The 18,231-nt window shown below is 31.0% G+C and overlaps 2 protein-coding genes across 4 annotated transcripts in view; one reads left to right on the top strand and one right to left on the bottom strand.

The window, feature by feature from the left end:
* The first annotated feature begins 153 nt into the window (after positions 1 to 153).
* LOC143226840 (uncharacterized) lies at positions 154 to 16,209 on the top strand. Of its 3 annotated transcripts, none has more exons than XM_076458320.1 (5): positions 154 to 461; positions 1,103 to 1,263; positions 7,100 to 7,206; positions 11,305 to 11,482; positions 13,745 to 16,209. In XM_076458320.1, exons 2-5 carry the CDS (start codon positions 1,155 to 1,157, stop codon positions 14,893 to 14,895), a joined length of 1,545 nt encoding a protein of 514 aa, XP_076314435.1. In that variant the 5' UTR covers positions 154 to 461; positions 1,103 to 1,154; the 3' UTR covers positions 14,896 to 16,209. The 3 variants fall into 3 exon arrangements, with proteins under 3 accessions (XP_076314435.1, XP_076314434.1, XP_076314437.1); XM_076458319.1 differs by lacking the exon at positions 154 to 461 and adding an exon at positions 762 to 906; XM_076458322.1 differs by lacking the exon at positions 154 to 461 and adding an exon at positions 5,335 to 5,516.
* The window catches only part of LOC143226847 (uncharacterized), a 25,845-nt gene continuing 12,793 nt past the window's right edge, over positions 5,180 to 18,231 (bottom strand). Inside the window, exon 2 of the mRNA XM_076458339.1 lies at positions 5,180 to 5,584. Within this exon, the coding sequence (XP_076314454.1) occupies positions 5,258 to 5,584 (327 nt within the window). The 3' untranslated portion in view covers positions 5,180 to 5,257. The remainder of the gene's footprint in view (positions 5,585 to 18,231) is intronic.

Raw genomic sequence — 18,231 nt, 5'->3', positions numbered from 1 at the left:
CTATAATCTTCTTAATCTTGTGTCATAATAGTCAAAATAAATTTCTTGAACTCGTGATGCTTTTCTTTGATTTAATCTCTCATACCCTTAGTGAGCCAGGTGGTTAAGGCACTGGACTTGTAATCTGAGGGTCGCGGGTTCGAATTCCCGTCACAGAAAACATGCTCGCCCTTTTAACTGTGGAGGCGTTATAACGATCAATCCCACAATTCGTTGGTAAAAGAGTAACCCAAGAGCTGGAGGTGAGTGGTGATGACTAGCTGCCTTCTCTCTAGTCTTACACTACTAAATTAGAGACGGCTAGTGCAAATAGCCCTCGTATAGTTTTGGGCGAAATTCAAAAAACAAAGCAAAATCGTCCCGATGTTACACCTTCCCCACTACCTCCTCAATATTTGCGTGATGCGTTAATGAAATATACCCCTTGTTTTTCGCTTGTTTGTGGTAGAAATAGTTCATATGTGAGTATAAGAAATGAACTTTCAAGGTCTTATTACAGTCCAACTCTTTGAATTTATCAAGCATGTTACTGGCAATAATTTCGTAATTATTGTTCTAGATTTACTTATTGTGACATTATACTTCTAGTTGTACAATGAATCATATTGTTAATTTATATGTGTGAAGCAAGATATATTAGGTACTATTAATAATACTTTTTTCATTATTATAGCAATTTAACATTACTTGTTTCATTTAGTAAAAAATATTTGTTTAGGTTCTTGTTTTAATTAATACATAACTCTATTGCCTTAAATTTCACTCAGTTTCAGTTGAGAAAGTAGCACAGTGCCTGTTATTCAGTGTTAACCCTTGTAGTTTCAGTGGCATTACTAGTGACAAGACCGATAACTGCAGTTAATAGTGTAACACCTAATCTTGAGTCTTTACTTGTTTAAACTGTTGGTAAATATTTTCCTACTTATTTTATTAATGTCACATATTTCAGATAATGTCATTGTTTTATTGAAAAGATGTAACAAAGGTAAAACTTGTAATTTGATATGAAGGTTAACAAGATAATGTGATTTTTAAAAATTGTATTTATTGAATTTTGTAACATGTATAGAGGATGTAACTTCTGTTTCTTATTTCTCTATAGATTAAGTGAAAACGTTTTTTACAGAACGTAAAGGTGAAACTTCTAAGTAACCATGGAAGTATTAAAGATGAAGGTTGAGTCCTTTTCTGATGAGAAGCATAATAATTTATCAAAAATGAAGTTAATGAAAAAGGAAGATGAAACTTTCACAATAACTAATAGTAAGTCTGTATTTGGTATTTTAATGTTTTGTGTTCCAACCAACATTATAATATGAATTTCACCTGTTTTGATTTAGTAGTGTGACTGAATTTATCATCATTAATTATAAATTTCTTACACAGGATTTTTTCCCATCTCAGATATTTATACCAGCTAGTAAAATTGTTTATTTTGGTCTTTGGTGTCAGAAAACTGAATATAGTGGCACTTTTGTAATTTTATTCAGTATTGTCACCTGTAAATAAGTTAAACTTGAGGACTTTCATCATACCAAAATAATCACCTTTCACATTGGCTTATTGGTTGGAAGTTTCTTCTCTAAATGATGTTATATTGACTGTTTGATTATAGAAGTCCATCAGTGATTTGTCTTATTGATAAAGATATTTGGGTCTGACAATAAATTTAGAAGAGATAGCTTACATATTTCACTGTTGTATGAAGTAATAATCACCAATAAATATATTTGGAACTAATTTGATGTACAAGGATTATATGATGTTTTGTTGGTCCTGGTTGAACAATATATATATGTAATGTATGGATTGAATATGAGTGTACAAGGATTATATGGTGTTTTGTTGGTCCTGGTTGAACAATATATATATGTAATGTATGGATTGAATATGAGTGTACAAGGATTATATGGTGTTTTGTTGGTCCTGGTTGAACAATATATATATGTAATGTATGGATTGAATATGAGTGTACAAGGATTATATGATGTTTAGTTGGTCCTGGTTGAACAATATATATATGTAATATATGTATTGAATATGAGTGTACAAGGATTATATGGTGTTTTGTTGGTCCTGGTTGAACAATATATATATGTAATGTATGTATTGAATATGAGTGTACAAGGATTATATGATGTTTTGTTGGTCCTGGTTGAACAATATATATATGTAATGTGTGGATTGAATATGAGTGTACAAGGATTATATGATGTTTTGTTGGTCCTGGTTGAACAATATATATATGTAATGTGTGGATTGAATATGAGTGTACAAGGATTATATGGTGTTTTGTTGGTCCTGGTTGAACAATATATATATGTAATGTGTGGATTGAATATGAGTGTACAAGGATTATATGATGTTTTGTTGGTCCTGGTTGAACAATATATATATGTAATGTGTGGATTGAATATGAGTGTACAAGGATTATATGATGTTTTGTTGGTCCTGGTTGAACAATATATATATGTAATGTGTGATTGAATATGAGTGTACAAGGATTATATGGTGTTTTGTTGGTCCTGGTTGAACAATATATATATGTAATGTGTGGATTGAATATGAGTGTACAAGGATTATATGATGTTTTGTTGGTCCTGGTGGAACAATATATATATATATAATGTATGGATTGAATATGATCTCATTGATGCTATGTTTGTCCTCATTAATTAACATATTTGTACTAACTATGAGTGTACAAATGAATTATTGTTTTTTTGGTTGTTCTACAAGTTTGGTTCATGAATGTTGAACTACTTTTATTAACTACATTGTTATTTTCAGTTCAAGTCTGTACCAATATACCAGAACTTTACCCTTATTCATCTGGTGAATAAACCGAGTCTTTTCTTAAACTATTTTTGTCTTTTGTTTCTAAGAGACAAAAATTATAAACTGATTTATTTTTTGTATCTCAAGACGACTGGTGTGGGTATTAAATACAGAACAATGTTTTGACCATCTAAAGTCATCTTTAGGTTAACAAAGAGATGACCTTAGAAGGTCAAAATGTTGAAGTCTGCTTTATTTTAATAAAAGTTTTAATATTAACACCAGCTGTCTTGAGATACATTTTTACTTCAAGTGGGTTTCTTGTCATCACGAATAACTTTTTTTTATGACATTTATTCAGTTTATAACTCACGTGTTTGTTAATACGTGTACTTAACATATTTCTGTAAGACAAGAGGATGCGATATTTTATTGTGAATTACTTTCCATGGAGTAACTTCACTTAATAATGGATTTTTTAAAAAGATACAAGTAATTGTAATTGAAAACATAACTGAGTTTTAAAAATTGAGGACACTGGGCATATTTGATGAAGAAATTCAACTCCATCTTTGTTTACATAGTAAAGTAAACAGAAATGAGTTTGTATTTGTGTAGACACTCACAAAATCACATCTGTCATGTCAGAATATAGTTCTACAGCTTTTCATCTTTTGGAACTGATTTCTGTAAAACTATATTCAAGCATGAACTGGTATTAGTTGAGAAAAGCTGAATGCTTCAACCAAGCAAGGAAACTTGTATCCTGTCTTTTGTAATGGCTTCATGATATCACTGTCTTTTCTCTTACAGGATTTGTTTACTCTGATATAAAGAACCATTCACTCAACCAGAATGAGATGTAGCAGTTTTCTGCTAATATCAGAAACATATGTTTGTTCTTTCAGAAAGTTAACACAGTTCTTTTCAGATTATTGTCATAGCTCAACTCCATGTATTTTGAGCATGTTTTGTATATGTACTCCAGTTATGGCCAAAATCTACAAAAAAGATTATTTTTCCACAATAATACATTTTAAACCCAAAAGAACGCAAGAAACAATTTTATCTGTCATTCTTTTTTTTATTTTAACTTCCGAGTCATTCCATAGACATCTTTATGTTTCACTCTATATATATATATATACTCTATTGTATGATGAAACAAATCAAAAATTAATAAACTTGACAGTTTGGTCATCAGCTGTTCATAAACAAATTATCAGCAAAAGTAGGTAGTTGGTTCTACCAGTCACTTTATAGTCTTCTTTATAGTCAACATTCAGTAGCGACAGTGGCAGATAACTTTAGTAACTTTGATGACAAAGTCAGGATGGGCAAGTTTTGGGCCAGTGGAATTAAACTTGTGAAATTCAAATCATGAGAATATTTACTCCCTCAGTAAAAAATAAAACAACCTAAGCTGAACAATAATAGAGTAAAAAAAACAAATAGCTTATAAACTTACAGTTAGACAGAGCACAGATAACTCATTCTATAACTTTGTTTACTAACAATTAAATTTTTGTTGGTGAGTTTCCTTTCCTGTCAACATAAATTTAATAAATAAAAGATTACACAGAAGCCTAATCTGTTCTTTTATACTACTTATGCTGCAGCAACTGTTAACTTCACAACTCATCAGTGCATCTTCCTGTTTCTGAAACAAAAGCCTTACCTTCGTGAAGACGAGAAACCCACTTGAAGTAAACATATATCTCAGGACGACTGGTATGGGTATTAACACTTTTACTTATAAAGCAGAGAACATGTTAACCTGAAGATGACCTAAAAGATCAAAACATAGGCTTATCTTGAACAGTTTTCATCATTTGAGTTGCTAGCTTTCACTTTCATCTTCTCTATCTCAGTAGCTAAAAGTAGAATCAAGTGGAATGTTTAGCAGTTAAAAGTATAACCCACACAGAATTACATAAGTAAGAAATATTGATGTTGGTAATAACTACCTCTAAAAACATTTTAGAAAATTATATCATAAAAGTTTAGAAAAGAGAGGGTACATTAATATATTTTAAAATCATGTACTAACACATATATTTTATAAACACATCCCTTCTATCGATATTACACTATAGTACTAACACATACATTACACTATAGTACTAACACATCCCTACTATCATATTACACTATAGTACAAACCTACTGTCTGATATTATACAAACCTTGTCTGAATCACTCATGTTACACCAAAGATTATTTTTTACAACTTGTATTTGGTGCAGCACAAATACTTTCGTAACAAACCAATGAACCTTTTAGAATGTACTTTGTTAGCTATCTGTGTTGAGGTTTACTGTATTACTATGATGCTAATGGTAGAGTTCAGTATCATAGAATGATTATTTTAACATATTGGTTAAATTCAACAATGGCAAAAATCATAATTTTTATATTATTTTATACGATTTCTTCATGTCGTGTTGAATCACTAACAGTTAAGATCAGTTATGTTGGTTTAGAAACAAATTTTACATAGTTTCTTGTTTTGTAAGATGATACTCTGTGTTAAGACAACTTTGTCTGTATTTACAGCTGTCATAGATGTTATTCCATCCCATGTGATGGTACTTAGAGAGTGATGTCCTCTGGGGGTGAATAGCTGATATTGGTTGGTTTCCCACCTCTGCATACACATCCATGCATAACATTTTGAGATGTTAGAAATGTGACATCTTTCCGACAGTGGATATTTCATAGTTCCAGTTAAGATAAGGGTAAACCACATGCTTACCTTTCTAATACAGGTGTTTAGATTCCAGCCAGCCCATATCCCTGAAAGTAACTGTAAAACAGTTATACTGTAAACCATATGCTTATCCTTCTAATACAGGTGTTTAAATATTAAGTAATTTTGATTTAAATGCACTTTTATGCATTAGAAAAATTTTCAAATTTCACATGCAAAATTATTATAACTTTCTAATATCTTCAAGATAATTATCATGTTTTTTTTTAGAAAAAAAAATTATAATCTACCTTTACTTTCACAATTGTACCTAAGTATATATTTGTTTAGTTCGGCTGACCTTGTAACCACTATAAAAAATTAGGAAATAGATACAAATTATGCTCTTTTGTTCTGCAATTACTACATGTTATAACAAGAGACCACAAATGTTTAGTATAAACAGCTTAAATCTCATAACATTGTACATAAAACTTTGTTACTTTGTTGGCTTTTCAGCAGTATCTGTTTAACATCACAGAATTAATAACAAATAAAGAAATTTAGAAACCAATTATCTGTACTGTTTTCAATTGTTACATAGTTTGTAGTCACTTGCTGTACCTCCCAATGATCTGTACTATTTTCAATTGTTACATAGTTTGTAGTAACTGAGGTGTGTATGATCTGTATAATTGTTACATAGTTTGAAGTCAATATTGCTATTGTATGAATGATATAAAAGAATATTTATATATACATTTTAAAATAACAGAAAATCATAAATTATGATATAATACCACAGAAATCCATTATGAATTACTAGGCTTAGTAACAAAGCTCTATTTGTGCCTTTAAAAAATCTCAGTCATGTTTTGTCTTACCACTTAGAATGTACATAAAAAGTTTCCTATATAAATACTTTGTGGAGGCTTGGAGAATCATGTGGGGTTATTCTGACCTTTCAGTTGCCCCAGATAGCATGTAATAGACAGAAATAGGTGTATTTAAGCAAACATTTCCAAAAAAACATAGAAGTGGTTTGGCCACTGTGTTTGATTCACTAAATGTAGCAATATATCAGCAAATAGAAATTATTGAAATTTTGTATTTGATTCTAACCTATTACTATCAATAATTTAACTTCCTAATTTGTAAGAAACTATAGGTCTTGTATATGAACACCATAAGCATATAATCTGTACATATACATTGCAGTAACATTTGCTTTCCAAAGACCATCTGACTATAATTCTTCCTGGGAACTATTAACTCAACTGCTTCCATACATTTGTAGTCTTATCAGTTTTGGTTAACAGTATTTTAACTACAGAAGTATGTTTACATCATGACTGTTCTTCTTCATTGAGAACTTTCTTCTACCAGGTATAGGAAAGTGTTTTACTCACTTATCCTGGCTACCTGTTTAACATCCATGTGGGTCTACAACTGACAATGTACATAGTGGTTCAGGTGTATTATCAGAACTTGACATTTGTTGAAAGTCTGTACATTGGAACACCATGTAAGAAGTTAGAGAAGTGACATGTTATCCTAAGTACATTATGTGAATGTTGTTTATAATAGAGATGTTATTTTGATTCTTATGATGTACATTATTTGTACTTCTAGTTCCAGCTGATTCATTAGAAGAAAGTTCTCTATGTACAGTTATGAAGTTTGATATAACAAGAGAGGAACAAGAAGAAAAGTGTGATGTAACATCAGATAAAAGTGAGGTAATTAAACTTTTTATAGTTATTAAAGATAATATGTAGTGTAACTGTGTCTTTATGGACTTTGTTTGTTTGGTATTTAATTAGTAATGATATGTTTGTAGTCACAAGCTGAAGAATCTCACTATAAGTGTGCTACATTGTTGTGAATACACTTATTACAGCTGTGATATTGCCAATACAGTAAAATTGATGTACTGTCACTTAGAAATGTAAACATGTTATATAAACAGCCAGTATCCAGTACTAGATATTGTTTTATAGAATCAATTTACATTCAGAATAAATAATTGGCTGTGGGTAACATGGTGGTTGTAGTCTTTATTTAAGCTGTCATACATATCACCAATACCAATGTAACCTAAGACTGAACATTTGGTTCAGAACAGTATCCTTTGTCTTGGCTACATTTGAATATCTGAAGATATTTATAGGATTTGGAATGATGGTTTGAAAAGCCTAATTATTTTTCGTCATTTACTAAGCCAAGCCTAATTCTGTTCCATTAATTCCTAAGCCAGGTTCACAATATCAAGTTTATTTTTTAACATTCTCTACCTGATGAATTTCTAGACACTTCTACAACTCTATTTGGAGGTGAATACATACAATTTCTAGACACTTCTACAACTCTATTGGATGGTAAGATTGGCAGTAACATGTACAAAAATTCCTTAAAGAACTGCTATTTCTACATTTTCTCTCCAATAAACCATGGACCATGAAGATAGTCATGACTTTTAACTAAGTAACAAAACTTTCACATGTTTGTAAAATACAGAACAGAGATCGTGGGAAGATTTTGAAAGATGTTACAACTGTAACATTATCTTTCTGACTCCTGTTACTTTTATTTGTCTTAGGATGAATAATATAATTAACAAAGCTGTGAGGGAATTGGGTTCACTTGTATGTCTGATAGAAAAGACTTAACATTTAATTAAATATCATTTGGTGTGCTCAGTGTGTAATCAGACATTGTTGTGTAACATGAATTTGGAGAATTCAGTGTTTAATCAGACATTACATTATAATGTGAATGTTCAAAATTTTGTGTTTAATCAGACATTGTTACACCATATGTAGTTGAGGAATTTTGTGTTTAATTTGACATTGATATACGATTTATACATGTGGAGTTTGGTATTTAATCAGACATTGATATACGAATTGTACTTGTGGAGTTTGGTATTTAATCAGACATTGCTATACAATGTCAACATGTGGAATTCACTGTTTAGTTAGACATGATGTGAATTTGTAGAATTTGATGTTTGATCAGACATTATGTTATAATGTGTATATGTACAATTCAGTTATAATCAGATGTTATCTGATGTTTATAATTCAGTGAGAACATGTAGGATAATGTGTTTGATCAGACATTGTTATATAATGGAAATCTGTGAGATTTGGTGTTTGGTAAGATATTGTGAATGTGTAGAATTCAGTGTTTAACACAAATCTTGTACAATTAGTGTATTTCTCATTCTTTTCAGACAAACACTGTACATGTGGGCTGATCACTTTACATGCATGCTTAGCTAATAAAAGTAAACTAAAAATGTATCATTCACATAGAGAGTGGAACTTAACATTCTTTGTGTTGGTGTTATCAGATTCTACCAAATGTTCAGTGTTTTTTATAAGGAGTGTTTACACACTATTGAAATGGGTTGTGTTGTAAGTCTACTTTGATGATGTATCTTTGTGTTTGGTGTTATAGATTGGAAATATGTTCTACACATGTTTAGATCTTTGGTCTGTGGTTGAATCATGGACTTTGTACATCATCAAGATCTTCATTTTACGTCACAACATTCTGTTCTTCTTTGGTCCAGGATGTATACATTTAGTTGTGTAGACTTCCACTTAACATCAGAACATTCTGTTCTTCTTTGGTCCAGGATGTATACATTTAGTTGTATAGACTTCCACTTCACATCAGAACATTCTGTTCTTCTTTGGTCCAGGATGTATACATTTAGTTGTATAGACTTCCACTTCAGATCAGACATTTGAATCTTCACAATAATCCAATATTGTATGATACTGATGTATTAACCCATTCCTCCATGGATTGTTACTGTTCCCAGTTAATACAAGTGTTTCTCACTAGAAGTGAAGACTTAAGCTTTTTTCCAGGCAATCCTTATGTTTCTATTTTTATGAATGATTTAAAATCTGACAACTCTTTGGCTCTGTAACAGTGTGTTATAGTAAACAACTACAATTATTACTACATGTCTATCACTGTTTAGTTTTATTTCCAACTATGTTGGTAATTATGGGGAAAATGTTACCAACATCACAAGAAAGTCATCTGATCTGCTAGTGTTGCATCCCTACCTTTCCCTTATGTTGGAGACAGCAATTTTTCCAGGTAAAACCTTCTTTTATTTGCCCATCTACTTTCATTAACAATTGGAATGAGGAACTTCTCTGTATAAGGATTCTCATTGGCCAATTTTCTTATCAACTTTTCACAAGGAGCTGATTTACCATAATGTGTGTTTATGACACACATTCTACGTTTATTTCATGCATAATAATACCAGTGAAAGCACTGTTGTAGTTGTAGATATATTGTCTCTCAGTTTACCTTTGACATTAATGGTGATGACACTATTTATATTAATTATGGTTTTGGGCATGTACTGGTTGTAGCTGTTATTTTTAATCTGGTTTGATAAAAACAAAATCAAGACATTTTTAGTATGTATTTACTTTTCTACTTTTTACCTTTGTTTTTCTCACACTTTAGTACTCAGTGATTTCTGTAGATACCCATGATGCTTTGCCACATTATGATATATATGGGAAGTTCACTATTTTACTTTCAGTTTGGGTAAATAAGAAAGTTGTTATTGTAAGTTCTTTGAAGATTAATTTACTGTCTGTTTAAATGAGGAAGTGGTTATAGGGTGTTTCATTTAGGATAACTTATTGTCTGTTTAAATGAGGAAGTGGTTATAGGGTGTTTCATTTAGGATAACTTATTTCTGTTTAAATGAGGAAGTAATTATAGGGTGTTTCATTTAGGATAACTTATTTCTGTTTAAATTAGGAAGTAATTATAGGGTGTTTCATTTAGGATAACTTGTTGTCTGTTTAAATGAGGAAGTAATTATAGGGTGTTTCATTTAGGATAACTTATTGTCTGTTTAAATGAGGAAGTAATTATAGGATGTTTCATTTAGGATAACGTATTGTCTGTTTAAATAAGCAAGTGGTTATTGGATGTTAGTAATTATGCTCCCTTACCCCTTTGCTCAATGAATGTTGTCTCATTGTGGTTGGATGCCCCAGGGAAAGGGGTATAGACAATGATGTCATACACACCAGAGAGAAGTGGAACTAGAGAGTACATTGCTAAGCAGGCATTAATAGATTGAAATGACAAACAAAGTTGACCAAATTGTACTGTTTCAAAAATTTGAAGCAGTAGGTTTAATCTTGTGACATAGGTCAACATGGTATGATAGAATGTAATAAATGCTATGAAAGATCACTCATCACAAAAATAAGTACCATGAATAATAAAGTGAACGTTTCTCAGTTCTATCATATACTTCAAGTCTTGTGATCTCACAACAAAAGTTGTGGTCTACAAGAAGAAACATATCCATCCTTTACAAAATTAAATCAGTTTATAAAGAGTCTTCTATAAATTCACAATTGAAAAACATTCATTAATATTATAAGATTTATCTCTAATTTCTTCCACTTTACATAATGGTACCAAAAGCTAAATGGCATGTATGAAATTCTCAGTATTTGATATTACACTAGGAAATTATTTTCTGGCATTTCCTTTAGAATAGCTTCTTGTCTTAATGTATTGTATATGAATTTAAAATATGGAACTACAAGTCACAAATAAAACTCCATTTCTCAATATTTGTTCCTATATTTTTGTTTGCCTATAGAATCAGATGTGTAGTTACTATTTTAATAGTTTTAGGACTGTTTACATATATGTCTAAGTTTGAGATGTTAAATTTACTAATTATATCATAATGTTTTAAATTAATGAACTGTGGAAACTATATGTAATAATAACAATGGTTGTTAACTCTTTCAAGCATTGTTTGATTTTAGAATATATGTGTTCAAGTGAAAATGGAACAACCTAATGATCTGCTACAAGATGATGTTATTTCCAAGTTCAGTTACAGTGATGATGAGGACCAGGATGGTTCATGTTATAATGTTATGAATGTGAAAACAGAAACTGAATATCAAAGAGATATTGAATCAGGGTTAGAAAGAACATCTGGTAAGTACAAACATCACCTAAAACTCAAGTGTGTTAACAATACCTCAACACTTACCATATTAACTTGGTCATTATGACTGACTTGTAACCTTAAAGTAATCATAAGAGTTTCTGAACTGTAACTTTTGATATGTTGTGTAAATTCAGTCAACATTACTGATGGTTTGTACACAGAAAAGTATATTTCTTTACTGAAAACCTGAAGTCAATGATTGACTACCCCCAAGTACAAAGTAAAAATATTTTCTTCATCTGAAAATTTGCAAATTTTACTTGAGTAATCTCTGGTATCTTAAATAAATATCAAATTTTTTTCAGTAAAACTATATTTTATTTACCTTAATGACATAAGCAGTCTGTTGATTTGACCAACCTTGTAACCATGATTAAAAAAACAGGTAGATATAAATTACTTTTTCTTTCCTTTCTATATACGATGCAAATTATCATTTGAAACTGTATATCGTAAACAGCTTAAATTTTCTAACAGCATAAATCTATTTATACCTAATTTTATTATTTCACTGCCCTTTCACCCACATCTAACTAATAATCCTGCACGAGTTCTAAATTATTCATTGAACATGTAGCTTGAGTTATTGTATCTATCAGATGCACACAAGCACACCATGTGAAGAATTTTTATATTCTTATTCATTACATTACTCAGTCTAACCTAATAAGTTAATATTTCTTATATATTTGTTACTTTTTTGATATATTTAAAAACCACAAAAGGTATATCACCTGTGATACTTTGATTTTGCTTTCATTTAAGCCTACTTTTTACACTAAATATTTATTTACCTGAATAATGTACCTAAAAACACACAACAATATCAGACACCAATGAAACAACAATCTATAACTATCATAATTTATCTATCTTTCTAACTGTGGGATAAACACCTTTAAAGCTTTCCTTATGCATATCTGCCTAACACCTCAAGAGAAACTTTCAAACTAAAGGTGAAATAGACAATATTATGTATTGAAATTAATGTAACAATACATCATTTGATGTATAAAAACATTGATTTCCTGGTGGTTATAAGTAATGTAGCATCAAATGTAGAGATGCATAGGAGAAGATGTGATAATTGGATCTTATTTTCTAGATTATTATTTTGTAAACAAATAATATTGAAGGCTCTTAAAATTAGACTTTGCTTTTATAATACCTATATTATAATGAGTAAATTATGTTCAATTCTTGATCTCTCAGGTGAATGATAAATAAATTAGAGAAGGGTTGAACAAGAGAAGAAATGTTGCAGCTCTCATAAGGAGAAGATTAAATATTTCTTTATAAAGTCAAGAACTTGAAAGATACATAATATTTCAATTTGATTTATTAACTATGTTTTGATTACCAAGTTTTAATGTACAATGATGATCATGTATAATATTTAAGTTTTGAATGTAAAAAATTCTTAGAGTTGTAATATGTGCTGTAGTAACAGAGTCAAAAAATTGGTAGAATTTTTGGGAGTAATTCAAGAATTATTTAATTTTAAAGTGATAAAATTACAACAAAACATTCAATAATTTTTAACATTAATTTAGCTTCAAAATGAATGTTGAGAACAGTACATGTTTCTATAAAATAAAACTATGTAAGTGACCAGTGTTTGTTATTTTTGTGGTTCTTCATGTTCAGTGAATGTACTGTTGTCATGTATTACCACATATATGGTTATCCTGAACACTACTAGTCTGTAGAATCTGACACTTGATTGATTACAAATATACAGTTTAACATGTTGGAGTCAGTAATGAAACAGTTTATAGTTACAGGAATGATACCTGAACTTGATAAATAATATATAGATAAATATGTTAGTTTAGTCTAAATATTGATGTTTATAAATATTTATTTACCTCTATACAGAACTGGAACAATAAACTATTGATGTTAATTAACATTTTAAAATAGACAAATTATTAGAAGATTTTATAATATTTAACCACTTCCAGTTATAAAATATCTAACAGTTAAACCAGGAAGTAACTTTGTTTGGTGTTACACTGTACTATCATATTTCTAGATATAACTTTAGACTTTATCTACTAAAAACATCTCTTGAATGTGGTATGTAACCAACAGTTTGTTTTCAGAGCTATCATATCTAGGTAGAAAAGTGCTTTTTAAGTGTTAAACTTAGTTTTACCTTTTTATTTGTGTTGATTATATTTTAAAATATTGTATTATATATGTTTGTTATTAACTAGTGTGTGACACCATTTATATATCTATCTTAGATATAAAGACCACTGTGGACATCTGTTGTGGAAATCAGGTTCTTGGTTATCATGTTATAAAACAAGAAGATCACATTACAGAAGACGTAAAGTCACCAAATGACAGAATTAATGGAGAAACAAAATTAAGTGTAAATAACCTAACAACATGTAATATATATCAAAGTTATGATAAACTACACAGTTGTGGAAAAACATTTGATAAACTAACACAACAAAAGAGAATACAATCTGGAGAGAAACTATATCATTGTACAGTTTGTGGAAAACAGTTTGGAACAAATAGTACCTTAAAAACGCATCAAAGAACACACACTGGGGAGAAACCTTACAGATGTACAGTATGTGAAAAACAGTTTGGAACAAATGGTGATTTAACAAAACATCACAGAATACACACTGGTGAGAGGCCTTACATTTGTACATTGTGTGGAAAACAGTTTGGAACAAAGGGTAAATTAAATATACATCAAAGAATTCACACTGGAGAGAAACCATACCATTGTGAAGATTGTCAGAAACAGTTTGGAACAAAGGGAAATTTAAAAACACACCAAAGAATTCACACTGGAGAGAAACCTTACAGTTGTGCAGTTTGTAAAAAACAGTTTGTAACAAACAGTGAATTAAAAATTCATGAAAGAATACACACTGGGGAGAAACCTTACAGTTGTACAGTGTGTGGAAAATTATTTGGAACAAACAGTAAATTAAAAACACATCAAAGAATACACACTGGGGAGAAACCTTACAGCTGTACAGTGTGTGGAAAACAGTTTCGTACAAATTTTGCCTTAAAAACACATCAAAGAATACACACTGGAGAAAAATCTTACAGTTGTGGAGTTTGTGGAAAACACTTTAGAACAAATGGTGAATTTAAAACACATCAAAGAATACATACTGGTGAGAAACCTTACAGTTGTACAGTGTGTGGAAAATACTTTCGTACAAGTAGTGCCTCAAAGAGGCATCAAAGAATACATACTGGTGAGAATCCATACAGTTGTACAGTGTGTGACCAACAATTTGGAACAAACAGTAAATTAAAAAAGCATCAAAGAATACACACTGGTGAGAAACCTAAGAATATTCAGTTTAGAAGAAACAGTGAAATTAAAATACATCAAAGAATTCTTATTGGTGAGTAACCTTACAGATGTTTGTGTATTCAACAATTTATGTCACAGTACAAGGTAAAAATGAAAGAATACCTACTGGAGAGAAACCTTCTTGTTGTAAAGTGTATGAAAGACAGTTCTTAAACAAAAGGTGACTCAAAAATCCATGAAAGGTTTACACACTGGAAGTAAAACTTAGCTTCATAGCATGTGGGAATAAATACTTGTAAAAACAGTATCTTAAAAATACATCAAATAGCATGCATTAGAACAAGCCTCAATAAATATTTTCAGATTTTGGAGTCAGCCCAAAAACACAGTGTTCAAATTTTCTCAAAATAATTGTACCATTACAATTCTAGACAGTAGTTTGATTGTTATGAAGAAATTGTCACTTGGAAATTAATTTTGATTGCACACATTCAGATGTTGCATGATAACTTGGGCAGGATGCTTTCAAATTGTAAGTCAGCCAGTTAAAACCTAGCCTTGCCTCTCTTATTTTTAGTTGTTAAGAGACAAATACAAAATATTTGTGGTTTGGTTAACATGATTTGATTAGTGATTACAAACATTGAATACAAAAACACAAATTACACATTAAGGTTTCACTCAACTTCAGTTGTCCTTCAGTTTTCTATAATGTACAGTGAGCATTATTTACCCACAGACTCCTCTTCAGATTGTGTTGAGGTGTTGCCTGGTTTACACATTGTCTTCTTTCCTTCAGGTAACTGGAATCTTCACTGTCAAAGTGTGTTTTGTAATAATTTGCAACCATAGATTTGTACTAATATTTTAATTTATTTTTCATAGGAATTCATAGTGTAGAAATTACACTTGTGTCTATAGCAGATAAAGTGCTTAAAGTTAGGAACTATTTACATCTATATTAGTGATTACATTAAACCAAAATGGGAATGGTCAGTCAAGAGTTTTCTGTAAAAGTAGAATTGTACTCATGTAATTCACAAAGAGATTTCCAGATGGATCTGGCATTTTTCAACAAGATCTGGCTCTGTGCCACACATCGAAACTTGTGAAGAATTTTATGACTACAACGAGAACAAAGGTGCTGGGCTGGACTGGCCTGGAAACTCTCTGGACTTAAATCCTATTGAAAATCTTTGGGCAATTTGTAAAGAAAGACTTTGGTGAAAAGATTGTACTACAATAAATAAGCTAATTGAGGTGTGGTATTGTGATCCAAAAATTAGTAAAGATTGCAGTCAAATCGTGGACTAGATGCCAAAGCGGATTAATAAAGAAGGTCATATCATGTATTAATTTGTGAGTAATTTTTGGATTCTCAGAAATAAAACGCAAAAAATTGAAAAATCGTAATTTTCCGTCTTGTTTCAATTACTTTGCACAAGGGTGTAAGTTGAGTTTTAGTTTTGTTTCATGTGCTGAGTACCAAGGAATGTATAGTCCGGTATGGGTGATTTTTCGGTGGATTTCTGTTTTAGACTGTGTATCGGCTCTTGTAATTTTGAGGTTAAGAAATAATATTTGATTGCTTTCTTCCTGTTCACATGTGATGTTAATGTTGGGATGTATAGAGTTAATGTGATTGAAGAAAATTAAGTGTGTGTTCCAGTATAGTGGTGGATGTAATGCTGTGTTAATTGCTTGTGTCATAAAGACATTGGCTTACCTCCACAAACCATAGAAAACATTATACGCACACACCTAGACAAAAAGCAAAATCAACTAACAAAAGTAAATATACCCCACGAATTAAAAAATCATGAAACTACAGAACTGCTGCATAAGATATATTCCCGACATCAGCACAAAAATAACCAACATTTGGCAAAAACAAGTGACAAAATATGACATTCCAGTTAATGCCAAATTTATTCATAAACCAGGCACAGAACTGAGGTCTATACTATGTAGAAACTACACTGACAAACACCACACCAACATTATTTATAAAATACAATGTGATAACTGCCACAACTTCTATATTGGAGAAACAAGTAGAAAAATGGAAACCAGATTTAAAGAACACAAAAAGTCACCTTCACACGTTTTCGAACACTGCAAGTCAAATAAACACAACATAACCGTAGAAAACACCCAAATACTACATAAAGAAACAATGCAAATTTAAATAAGCCTTACTTATTCAACAATTCAAGCCCAAAATAAACCAATACAAAGGAACACCTTTATACCTATATTAATAAATATAATCAAACATCTAAGCATGCCCTTTACATTCCTACACTCAGTTACACAACCCCCTTCAAACATGTGGTCAGCTATCGGTCAGTTACCTCTTTCTTTCTTTGTGAACCTGACGATGACTGAAGAAGGTCGAAAAGTTGTTCTCCCCTCTACATAAAAAATTTCTTAACCCAAACCAGCCATTTTTACATATATAGTATATCGTGGAGAACTGTAGAAGAATGGATAATACTCTTGAAGATTTGCGTGGATATTGTTTTTGGTTGTATATCCAAATATAGGCCAATGGCGTACTCCAGTGTTTCATTTTCAAGGTGCAATCACTCGAAATGTTTGCCATTTTCTCCTCCTCATCTGTACAGTTGGAATAAACCAAGATATATCTAACCCAGTCGAATTTTTCTTTAGACAACGATTGGAAGTACTTATCAATCTTTTCTACCGGTGTTGTAAGATGTTCCTGTATAATTCATTGCTCGTTTTAAAACACTTTACCAGTCGGAATATTTCGAGGTTATGTTGCATCTCTCTTCCAAGCCAGAGCCAAAGTTTTCTTTTTAATGCAGTTAGTTTGTCTTGTTGTGAGAATATTTTCATTGCAGCCTTGCCAACTGGCATTGAGCACTTTCAACAGGGAAAAGATTTAGGCCAAATATGCCAACTTTGCACATCAGTCATTCTCATCAACATGGTAGTACAATGGGTTCCCTTCTTGTTCCAAAATTGGTCTTAATTCGTTCTTCAGTTCCAACACCTGATTTAAAACTTTCCAGAGACAGCCAGCGAACTTCGGTGTGCAAAATTAGTCATTGGTGTTCTGATTCCATGTCTTTGCAGAGTTGAGCAAATAACTATGCCTTTAGGGTTTTGGTTTGATGAAGTTCTTGATGCATGCAGCCTGATCTAGAATTGACCTCAAAAGAGTCTTTCTTACTAATGCCTCTCTGTGTAAAAACCTGAGTTTATATTACATCTGGATTTTTCTGTTTGATGAGTGACACCAAACCTCTCACATTCCTTATCATAGATGGGGCTTCATCCATACAAATTCCAACAGAAGAATTCCATGAAATCTCAATTTTTTCTGAATACTCAGATAAGGTTTGTAAAATGTCTTGTCCTCTGGTGCGTTTTCAAGTTCCTTATAACATAAAACTGTGTGATTATTTC

This window comes from Tachypleus tridentatus, chromosome 9, assembly GCF_004210375.1.
Source record: "Tachypleus tridentatus isolate NWPU-2018 chromosome 9, ASM421037v1, whole genome shotgun sequence".
Classification (NCBI taxonomy): domain Eukaryota; kingdom Metazoa; phylum Arthropoda; class Merostomata; order Xiphosura; family Limulidae; genus Tachypleus; species Tachypleus tridentatus.
The sequence above is the reverse complement of the archived record's forward strand: the minus strand, read 5'-3'. Positions and strand labels throughout refer to the sequence as shown.